Raw genomic sequence first — 12,569 nt, forward strand, 5'->3', positions numbered from 1 at the left:
CACCACTTTTTTCTCCTTAGAGCTAAACAAATTTTTCATCTCTTTCTGGAGCATCTCTATTTTTGTTTTTGAGGAGGAAACAACTGCTTCCCCCCTAAACAGTTCCCTTGACACTTCTGGCATGCTTACTGCCAGCCTGAAGCTTTATGAGCTATGGATGTAGTGAAGATGGGCGAAATAGAGATACATGTACACAAACAAGAATAGCCAGATAACTAAACAGATGAAGAGAGAGAGGGGATAGGATTGACTAGAGAAAGGGAAAAAAAGAGAAAAAGAAACTTATATCTGAACCCTACTTTAGCACTTTTGAATTCAAACTTGGGTTTTGTGGGAAACCCAAGAATTCAAATTTGAAACGAGATTCAAAACTTGATGGGGAGGGAATTTGCTTGTAAGAGATATAGAGAGAGAGAGTAGAGAGTTTGAGAGTTTGAGAGTTTGAGAGATGAGTGAAGACACTGCTTTCAGCCGCAGGAGAGCTTAGAACCCTATCCTTTGCTCTTTTTCTTTTTTTTCAACCCAAGAAGTGTGTGGATTTGTAAGGTAGTAAAGATATCAGACACTTTAATTGATATATATATCTCGGTTGGATCATGTTTGGATTCTAGAAACTAGCTATTGAAATTATCTTTTTAGTATTCTCTTGTATAGCCATAATAGAATATTCCAAACCTTTGAAAACTTAGGCAATTTAAACCATTAAATTTGGGTAAATCCGCCTGAGTGACCTCTTTTGAACCATCGCGTGGCGGTAAAATGACAAGTTCTCTACACTATTAGATTGAGGACTTTCCAGGAACCCCTCTTACCAGCCGAACAGTGTAGTTTTAATCTCCATATTTTCCTTTTTTGTAAACACCTCCCTACATATTTGTGAGCAACTTTTTAATTTAATTATTTAGTAATACCTTCCCGAGCTATTGTAGACCACCTCATTTTTATTTCATTATTTTGTACCTCCTCGCACTATATTTTTTATTTGGGATTGTATAAATTCACAGGATTAGGGTTATTCAAGTCTCTCACGGGTTTTTCAAGAAACATCGCATGATTAGTATCATTTTTCACAAAACTTTACAAGAACTGGTGCTGCATACTTGTAAAGTAGAGTGATTGAATCAGTTTATTATTGTGTGCCATACATACTAGATTTCGTAATGTTTGTATTTTCCACTTACAGAACTTCCTGACTGTTCGTAACCAAACTCCACAATTTGTTTTCATCAGGATTGTTTGTCGAATAAATATCAGCATATCAACAATCCTATCCATAATTTGTAATGTAAAGCAATAAGTAGTACCAAACACATGGATTCCTTTCTCCACGTTGCTATATGGCCCTAGACATATATAATGGCATAATGCACAGACATGATTCTTGACCGGACCTCCTGACAATGGCACCCAAAGAAGCTCAGATGACCATGCTGGACTTGACTAGAGCTAAACATATATTGCTGCGATGGCCCGCAAGCATAAGAAAACAACATACTTTCTTTTGGCTGTTGATTAAAACTTAGTAATGTTACATGTGGTTGGCTTAGAACCCAATTCTATCTGATGATATCTATAAGGATTTCGACATAACATAATCAGAGCTTTGTCTGGCCATACATGTTCATGGGCCTTGGAGAGTTTGAGACCTTCAGTAAACAATCTTTTGTTTTCTTTCAATTCTAGTAGTTTTAATTGGGTCAGTAGGGAGTCAAATGGGGATGCTCATGAGTTGGCCAGATGGGCTCACCATCAACTGAACATGAGTAATCTTCCAAAGTGTATCCTGGAACAGAATCTGGTACCTATGGTTTTATAAGTTAAGTAATATATGGGAGGTGATTAACTGATTATCGAAAAAAAAAAAGACATAACGTAGCTCTCACATACTTGTATTCTTGTTGTTTTTATATTTCAACTTTATAGAAGAAAAGGAGATAACATGTATTATACTTATCAACAATTTTTTGTCTGTTAATTAGTATGTGCTTATGATAGTTTTAATGTCATGAACTTAGTTTTTACAGCAACGGAACTGATTAAGGTGATATGAAATCCTCAAAATTCAGAGTATATGGTTGGCAGAGGTCTGGCTTTAACAGTTCAGACTTCAGAGGCTACCAATTAATAACCAAACATAAATGACTCGCACAAAAAAGACAATATAGTGAACTGGGAGATCAGGATATATAGGTGATAGCTATATCCCATTGTTTTTGGAACATTCCGTCTATGTTAATTATTTTCTTCTGTACAACTCATAAAGTTGAAAGCACAAGACCCCATCCATTAGTTCAATCTCTTTCTCTAAGCTTCGCATTATTGATTGCTAAAGCATATTTCCCCACATCAGATGCAAATATGCCAATAATGCAACGCTTGTAAGATGAATCAAAATTACACATTTGAAAATGAATCAAAATTAAAATAATGGATTCGTATTGGAGCTGAGTTGATCGATTAGCTGGCCTAGTAGTTCCTTAGTTTTAAGTGCTTTTGAAATGAATCATGTTGTACGATTGATTTGTATGTACGAATCACATTTGTATGCACAAGTACACAACTACAGCTCCTAGCTGCTTTGGTCAGGGGGAGCCCTCCTGGTTACTGGGGAAATCGACATGAACACCTATCCTCTGGCTGGATGCAGAGGTTCGCTCTAAGTCACTCCAAGCACCTCATGCCCAAGGCCTCCTAGACAAGTTAACAGCCTCATCTGTGTTAAGTTTCATGCTCCCCGAGTTGCGAGGAGACCATGGCAGGAGCAAAATATGGTTTCTTGAACATTATAGTATTGTACTGCACTTGTGTATTCACCTGCTCTAACAACCTAGCTTCTTGCACTATTAGAAGCAGACACCTCATTAAGTTGTTTGCGTCGGTACTCTGCAGGTACACCCTTACCTGTGAAGTGATCATGTAAATGAGCTCACTAAGTCAGACTCGAGCTTCCTGGCACCTAGCCTCTAGCTAGCTCACCTCCAGAGCCTGCGACTTTCAACTGTATATTGATCTGGACTATGGGCCGGTTTTAGCTGCCAGGATTCATGTGGCCGCCTACTGTTGTGAGCTGCCTTTTCCAAAATCTTCACATATGAAATTGGCTGAGAACTATCATTTAAGTATGATTTGGGTTCGAGAAAGGGTTCCTGTTTTATATAATCTCACCAGGAAGCCCTCATTCTATTTGTCACTCATAACATTGATTCCGTATCTTAGGGCCTCGATTCTTATTAAATACAGAAACTACTGTGAGCACGGACCAGAATAGTCATTGTCAACTTTTAAATTGGTGTGTTCAAATGAACCATATTAGTTGGCTAGGCCTCTTGTTAAATTCGTCAGAGTGCATCCTCATGCCTTGAGTTCGTGATACCTTGATGCTGATTGAATTGATTTACAGCTTACACAAGAGTGAAGAGGATCTTATGGGCTCCTCAACCCCACATTACTAAGTCCAAAAGAGAAAAATTGAAACCTCCATAACTGCACCAACTTTTAAGACACTGACTACAAACATATATTTCAATTGATTTGAAAATGAAACGTGGGTGAACAGTGAAAATGAAACGTGGGTGAACACTCAACCCCATTTCTGTTTGTTCAAGACCCCATCTCCCTTTGTTTCTATGCTTAAATCCAATAACACATAATGTATCAAGTGATGTTGAGCAATTACAACAATAATACTACAATTACGGAACTGCTAGAACTTTTAAATATTGGAGGCTTGGACGCTCATCTACCTTTGAGTTATATTTTTGGCAAATTGACCCATCTCAAGATACCCCAAGTATTCAAAGTAAAAATTGGGACGCCCTTTGTGAAAGCACATACTGGATTTATTTCCAACATTCAGGTGTGACTGAATGATCTCTCTTGTAGTCTCTGCAGTAGTTGTAGACCAAGTAGTGTGTTTGAGCCCATCTCATAGCTGCATATTGTTGTTTAGATAAGCCTCCTGAACGAAATGGAGAGGCTGAGACAGGATGGCAATACGCCGGCGCATAGGCGGAGCATCCACTAGCTTTGAAATTAGTGTACCTGCCGACAAATGGCTGGTATTGGTAATTAGCCTTGTACCTTCCATCTTCAGTAGCCCACGACGAGGCGTCCCATATTGAGCCATACAGCCACATTGGCCTCAAGGGAAATGTATTGACGCTTTTCCTAGGGTACCTTCTTATGGGTATATCATCCACGAAAAATCTGAATCAGAGGAAAGTTACTTGTAAAGCTATATACTTGGTAGGGGAATTATGATTACAGTAGTATAGACAAGAGTCTGTTTTTCTTTAATAAGGAGTTTATACAATTGCACATATATGGTACGTATTAAATGAGACAATTTACAGAAAGTCTACCTTGAGTCCTTAAACGTATAGTATACATTATACACACTTGTATGATATATACATACATAGATCAGTAAGAACATATGGCATACTTAATAAATATTGAAGTATATTGTATGAAGTATACTGAATAAGAATTGTATGAAGTATATTGTATTGTATGAAGTATATTGAACGCCCAAATTAAGCAAAGTTATTAGGCATACTTAATAAATATTTTCAAGAGTCACGCAAGCTTGAATGTTGAATAAGAATTCGGGTCATCTCAGTTTTATTTTTGTGCAATCTGACGTTATGTTTATGTGAATATACCAAATGTTGAATGGCACCACAATCTAGAGAATATCATTAGCCCCTAAAATCTAAATACGTAGTTGTAGTGTACTTTCTGCCCTATGGGGTCGAAAGTTCTGGTTGTAGCAAATAATGGATTGCAGTTTTGGTTGTAGCAAATAATGAACTCGACAGAAGTACCAGAAATCTTTCAAAATAACTTTACTCTTCTTGAACTAGAGCTATCATTATTGAGTAACATAATCATATTCATATAGTACCGTACTAGCTAGTATGGTAGATTCGGGTAGCTTTCAATTATTATTTATGATCGTCCGTTATTTTGTTCCCTCATACAAAGATTTTTTTCCTAATAACTTGATCTATATAGAAAACCAGTTAGGCTGATTTCAGGTCAAGTACGTTATCTACTTGGTGTCTTTTATAGCCAAACAACTGAGATAAGTGTAAAATGTGCACCAATTTAAGACAATGGACACACTGCCACTTGGGTTCTTTCTGAGTTGATCTGTACGCGAATGGGAAACTTCACTTACATGATCTCCTTTGGGACTCCAAAGTATAGCATAGTTGTGAAAATTTGCAGTTGGATCAAACCACAGATGAAACTTCATTTCTCTTCCAATAATTTTTCCATCCCCACTCCCTCTTATATATACATTAGTCTGTAATGTATATGGCTTCCCAGGCGTTGTCCCAAGGAATTCAATGTCTACTTCATCGTGGTACCCAGGATGCGCTTCATTGTTTGATAGCTGCCAATTCCAATTGACGACATTAATATTAAGAATTCACAACGTTAAAAGTTCATTATTTAATTAGCATTATTAAATATTGTATAGATCATAGACAAACAGAGCAGGGAAGGACTAAAGCAGCAAAAAATATCTCAATTAAGTAACTAGTCCAATTCTCACATAGAAGGCTGTTATAACTCCTGCAGTATAACCAGGTTGAAGCTTGATTGAAGATCCAAAGTAACCCGATCTAAACGGGACTTTGGATTTGAAACCACTTCCCTGCTATGCAAATCAAGTAAGAAAATGAGAACATGTGAAAACACACTTATAAATGAAGCATGTGTAGACTACACACTTGACACTTCTAACATAAAGCATATTTAGAGTACTTGAGAGAGACCTGTGTTCCTATCAAGCCAAATTGTTAAAGCATTTTGTTCAACTGTCTGATGCTGAGGACCCCATAGATTTCTAAATCCACGATAAAAGTTTACAGTTCTAAATTTAGAAGTTGGAGAGTAACCAGGTGAAGGTTGAGCAGTGCTTGAAGGGATAATGAAGAGCAGAAAAAGAGACAGAAGAAGTGCCATGAAAATGGAGATGAAAATATACTATGAATAGAAACTAAAATGATTGTGTGCTTAAGGTGCACTATAGGTGAGGCAAGCGAAGGTGCATTTGAATGAGTATGGCAGTACAGTTGCTATAAATATGGAGATCAAGGACCCACCCTTCAAAGAGAGGTGATAAGGGGACTTGATGTGGGGTTCATAAATTTCAAATAAAATAACAAAATATCAAAGTATAACCAAGAGGCAAAGTAAAAAATGTGATAAGCTATAAGCTATTATTCCTTAATTTTGCTGTTTTCAAGTTTCAACTAGCCTTTTTATTCCATTTATGAATTATGATGGAAACTGCTAATAGCTATTGCTGCTTCTTTGTTTGGGGAAAATATTACGAAATATATGAGATGAATAGAGTGTTTGATAATGGGGTGTTTATTATGTACTCGTGTGAATGTACATAAAGTTTGCATTATGCATTATACTTAGAGGACATGGAAAGCAACATGGGTATCTGTCTGAATTATTAAAAGCAACATTACTATATCATAACAAAATGTTGCTGGGAAGTTTATATTGCATAACGAAATGTTGTATACTTGTAGTGATGTGCCCCTTCTTTTACGTTTATTCTTGTGAAGGTTGTCCGATTTGCATAATGCGAAACTCACTGTCATTCTTTGCCTTCACACTTGGTTTAAAATGGGTTGGCCCAGACTCTGATGGCCAGTTAACCAATCAAGTAGTACTAGTATATCATTGATTAGAAGTAGGCACATAGACAGTAGGCACGTTCGTTCTGATTCTTGGGTACCAGGGTATGCCATGGCTAATGGCTTGCACCCCACTCCTAAGGGCGAGGGGTTGCAGTTATGAAATTCGTTAGTGTCGTCTACGGTTTTCATTCAGAGCATGGGACAATAGCCTTTGGGGCAGAGTTGTACATCTAGAGTTTGTTACGGTTCCACGTTCAGTAACTTCGTGGGATGGTGATTGATGAAAAGCCTTTGAGCCCCGGTGGGTGCTGCATGATGTGGCTTCTTAGGTGGACAAAAGCGAAAGATAGACGATCTTCACATAGGGCGTATTTCATTCTTTGACATCTTTGCTTGGGTTGTAAGCAACACCTGCTTACCTCCATTATGTAAATAGATTTTCTTTTTCTTTTTATGTTTTAAAAGAAATATGCTAGTGGTGCTTGGAGTAGTACACGATTTTTAATTTTATTTTTCCTAGATGTTAAAAAAAACAAATTTTGGGCTAGGTAGTGGATAGTGATTCAAGTGTCTTTAATTTGTTTTTAAGGATTACTCATCCAAAATGACAATAAGTGTGGTTATTATTCCCATAATTCCACAAACCAAGCACACCCTAGATTCACAAGAAGGATATTTTTTCATTTTGATACGATGTAAAAGGGAATTTACATATGTCCCAACGCCCCAATGTACAACCGATGTAAAACTGTTCGCTTCAAAGAAAACATTTCCCCTAGATCGAGCAAAAACATAGGCATTCAATGCATTAATTAGTACAAACGTACAATCCACTAGTAGTATGTACCAACCCAAACTCTATTATTAATCTCCCTCGGATTAAGCATTCTATGTATGCCTACAGGCTAGAGCTCCTGAGACCCACCAAATAAATTCTAGCAGTCAGGCAGTGATAATTTTGGATGTAAAATTTCTTCAAACATATGAAACTCTTTCTGGCCTCTTCACACTATATGCAAATTTTTAAAAAAACGTTAGGTGGTATTCGGGCGGTGGGAGAGTGCCTAGGCTTTCTAGGTAGCACAGTGTCTAGACGGGCTAGGTGGTAGGTGGTTTTTTATTAATACTAGCATTTTGGGTGAGCATGAAATTGAGAATTGTCTAATGAACCAAACCATAAAAGCAAGCCCACAAAAGTGTCTGGCAATGTTGATTTAAAAAAAAAATTGCAATTGAATCCTAGTCAAAATAAGGTAACCAAATTGGTGGCACTTATTTTTTACTATCCGAAACCAAAATATCGGGTTAATAAAAAAAGATTCCAAAATTCAAATTTGAATATCATAATTTTTTAATTCCCAACCCACTAGATGTAAAGATGTCCTACTAAATAACTAATTTAAACTAAATGTGTTAAACGGGATAAAAAAAAATAAAATAATTTCTGAATTTTAAAAAGCGTGAAATTGAGAGTTGTCCAATTAACCAAGCCGGAAAAAGCCAAAAAAAGCCCAATCCGGGTAGCAAGATTGATTTTAAAAAAAACAAACCTCCTCAAATTTTTTGCAACATTAGTAAAAGCCCATCAAATTTTAGAGAGTTGAATATTATATTTACACATTTAACCTTATCAAATATAATAAATTACAAATAAAAATCAGATGATAGCATTGTAAATAGAAATTATGAGTGAGGGCAAAATTGGAAAGCAAAAATCCGGTTGATAGAAATAACACTGTTGCTGGGGGAGTTTTCTTTATATTTTTACTAATATATCTTATAGCATATATAGTAATACACACCTATATTACAATAAATGAATAAAATCATTTATCATAATTCAAAAAGTAAACACAAACAAATATGCATATTACAAAAATGTGTAATAGTTGAAAAAGATCGACTTCATATAAAAACATACTCTTTTTTTACATTGGATTTTAGTTTTTTAAACTCATTCAAATCCTACTGCTGTGTCTTTAATTTTACATTTAATCCAAAAAAAAAAAAATTTTAGAAATTAGTCCGTCTAGACCCGCCTAATTAGTCCACCAAATTTTTAAATAACTTGGCCTAGGCCAATTGGTTGAACACCGCCTAGAGACTGCCTAAGCGGCCACATAGACCGATTTTTAAAACACTGACTACATGAAAAGATAGTGGCCCTCCAATCAACAAAGACTGTTCGGGCCCTTGTTGGACCATGAAAGGGGCCTCTGGGTAAACACTAGTATTAGTGTATCATTATCACAACATATATAAGTCAGTCTCATTTTCCCCTTTAGTCAGTGTTAGAGGAGTTTGCAGTGTAGAAGAATGAGCTTCTTTCACATACAAAAATCGGGACTCAAATGAGAGTGTTGACTGTTTAATGAGAACTATTGTGTCGGCCGTGGTTCACATGAAGACCGAAAACATGAATGTGACTATTTTACCGACAAAATAAAGAAGCCTAAAGGACGTTTACGACGTACCATATATATATATATATATATATATATATATATATATGTATATTATCATAGCAAATTAAAACTATTAATATATATATATATATAAGGTTGGTGGCTACCGTGGGTATGAATAATGACATGGGATCTTCACCAAAAAAAAATAGTTATGACATGGGATTCCTGTGATACGTTATGCATGTGACCCCATTTTTTCTAACTTTTATCGATCTCATTTTTCCTCATTGGAATTAAGTATCGAGTAGTATAAAACATACTCTTTCCTTTTGATATATCTTTTTCAGTGCAAAAACATATATTTAGAGTGTACCCATATTTAACTTACGGATTTGTAAAGAGTGGCCGGTCCATGATTGATTGATAAGTTCACTACTACAAAAATGCACATTAGCCACGGTAGGTTATTTGGTATATACCACTGTTCCCATAATAACAGTGGTTTATACTCATTCACCACGGTACAAAACACTTTCTTAGTTTTGGAACAAACAAATACCACTGATTTTGTGAAACGGTAGTATATAATACTCTATATACCACGGTATTATCAAATATAACATAATATTTTTTTTGTATTCGTATACCCCACTGTTTTCGTGAAAACGGTGGTTTATATTTTGGGCAAAATTATAGCTACCGTGGGCGAAGTTCTGGGGAAGACTCTGCTAGAACTTCTGTTCCACTTCTATCTCTTCATAATTTCTGCCACCATGGTTCCACGATTTGAGAGAAATCAGTCGACCAACTACAAGTTTGCTGTCTTTGCGTGTAAATATTTCAGCAGATGTAAAGAACCCATTACCCAATTTCTCTCTAAAACAAGAATCAAAGGTAAAAACTTAATCTTTTTCAGAAATTAAACAATGGGTGCATCTCATTTCTTCGAATTCTTTTACTTTTAATGGTTTCTTGCCAGAAATCTTGATTTTTTGATGAAATTTTGTTCATCTTGTAACTGGGAAAGATAGAAGTTGGTTACAAGATGCCGAAATCAAGAGAAAGATTGATTAGAAGCCAAGATTCAATGCCTGGTTTTGGGTTTGGTTAGCATAACAATATCTGGGTTTGGGTTTTTTTTTTTTCCGTGTCACACTTCTCTGCTCACATGATCACATCACATTCAAAGGTGCCCTGTTAGAAAAAACCCTTCAATTTTCAATTTATTGGTAGATAATGATAAACTAAGAGAAAACCTCTTTAATTTTTGAAAGGCGGATGACCTACTTCACACCGCTTGTGGGACACCAAATTATGTTGCTCGAGGTATTTTTCTGGTTCTATCTTCGCTTAATCATGAATTGGTTTTCACTATTGCATCTTATGACAGTTTGTATTTTTCCCGGTGTTTTTCTTATATTAGGTTCTTAATGATAAAGGTTATGATGGAACAACAGAGGATATATGGTCCTGTGGAGTGATTTTTTTTGTTCTTATGGTGGCTACTTGCCTTTGCCTTTTGACGTCAAATCTAATATCTCGATCGTAAAGGTGACTACTTAAATATGCTTTCCTTCCCATCTCAATATTAATATTTGATCGAGAAGTGATGCATGATCTAGTTCATCAAACCGCAGATCAACAAGGCTGATTTTACGTGTCCTTTATGGTTTTCGGGCCCAAACAAGAAAGAACCTAATTAAAGCGCATCCTTGACCCCAATCCTCTTCGTAAGTTGTCTCCACTCTCGAGAAAGCTTCCTCCATGCTAGTGGTTTTATAGTTAAATTTTTGTCCCCAATCCCAATCTTTGAGCTTGTTCTGTACTGAAATCAGCATCCTAGATTTAATGTGCTTGGCTTTTCTATAATGTTACACCTTTTTATGTTCCCCAGAGAATTACAATCCCTAACATACTAGAAAATGAATGGTTTAAGAAAGGGTACATACCACCAGACTTTGAACAAGGAGAAGACGTAAGCCTCGATGATGTTGTTGTTGTATTTAACGACTCAAAGGTATGATCATTAATTCATATCTTCAGCATTCCAAATTTATGATGAATTGAGCCCTTATGCTCAGTTTTTTTTTTATTATTATTTCCATTTTCGGTGGTGTTAATGTAAGCGTAAAGAGTATGATTCGTTCACCACCAGCGGTCAAAACAACCAAAGAAGATGACATATTTGTTTCCCTTAGCAATTTATTGAGTTTGTGCTGGTGAAAAAAGAAAGACTTGTAATGTATCTCGTCCTTTCTTTTCGAAGACGGAACCTTTAAAAATGGTTGAAGAGTGAACTTGTTATTGGGATCTTTAATTTTAATGTGGCACTCCATTTTGTAGGAATATCTTGTAACTGAAAAGAAAGAAAATCCCGTATCAATGAATGCATTTGAGTTTATTTCTAGATCACAATGCTTCGATCTTGGAAGCTTATTTGAGAAACAAGAGGTTTTATCATTAGGTTACAAAAGATTCCCTGTTATGTGAATTTATTCATTTCTAGTTGCAATGTTGGAGTGTTGAACCTAATTTCTAGTTAATATACCTTGCCTTTTGCTTACCAAACTTGTCAGTACTTGCGGTTAATCTAAGAAGCCATTGATACCCTAAATTACTTCATGTGATTTGAAATTGTTGTTCAATTTAGCATTATTTGCTTCTAGTAACTTGATGTAGCAGGTCTGTCCTGCTTACTACCTCCCCTTTATTCTAACAGTATAGAGAATTGAAACAAATATTTTCCCTTTGATTTGTATCTTTGTGACTGCAAGAACTGCAAGGTATTTTATTTTATTATGAAACTTGCAAATTAGGGTGAGTGGGGAAAGGACATTATCTCCTAAAATTTTCATTTTTGGTTGACTAATGAATGCTCCTTTGTAATCTTGGGTAGTATAGGTTGAGGTATGCCTAACCTCATATGTTGTTGTCATTGCCTTTACTTGCCTATATATAACAACGGCGAGGAAGGATCGAGTTGTGTTTGGATGTGTAAACACCCTATGTATTTTTAGGATGTATATATTCTTCCGCTAGGTTTCCTTATTTTGATTCATAATTCTGAAAAACAAATTAAAGACTATCAGATTTATCTCAATTACAAGCCCATACTTATAATCTAGGATTTCTTGGGAACCAAGAGTCCAACACCTAGAAATCAGACGTACTCTTACAAAGCTAATTAATCAATTTGGAGCTGAATGGATCCACATGTAATTTCTTTCAACCGCCACTCTGTATCGTTATCCTAGAACCTCTAGGACACACTATACTAGGTTTTTAACAATGGGTATCGGTTGGTGGATGTTGATAAAAACATATTTAACCTATAGTTTCCCTACATTTACTACTCCAAATCAACTAAAGGAATCGCTTCAAGAACATTTGAACACTTGTATAAAGAGAAAAGAGAAAGTACCTGATCCAGAATCCCTCACTTAGCGACTTCACCCTGAACACAAGCAAAGCAAGAGCAAGAGCACCAAATTTG

General features: G+C 35.9%; 1 protein-coding gene across 1 annotated transcript; it reads right to left on the reverse strand.

Annotated features, from left to right (window-relative positions):
- Positions 1 to 3,508: 3,508 nt before the first annotated feature.
- LOC147487425 (putative xyloglucan endotransglucosylase/hydrolase protein 32) lies at positions 3,509 to 6,063 on the reverse strand. Its single transcript, XM_086573467.1, is given in 5 exon segments — positions 3,509 to 4,206; positions 5,183 to 5,196; positions 5,198 to 5,401; positions 5,564 to 5,663; positions 5,786 to 6,063. Coding segments are annotated over 5 exon segments (876 nt in total). The 5' UTR covers positions 5,977 to 6,063; the 3' UTR covers positions 3,509 to 3,839.
- Between the last annotated feature and the right edge of the window lie 6,506 nt (positions 6,064 to 12,569).

Source organism: Coptis chinensis, chromosome 7, assembly GCF_015680905.1.
Source record: "Coptis chinensis isolate HL-2020 chromosome 7, ASM1568090v1, whole genome shotgun sequence".
NCBI classification, from domain to species: Eukaryota; Viridiplantae; Streptophyta; class Magnoliopsida; order Ranunculales; family Ranunculaceae; genus Coptis; species Coptis chinensis.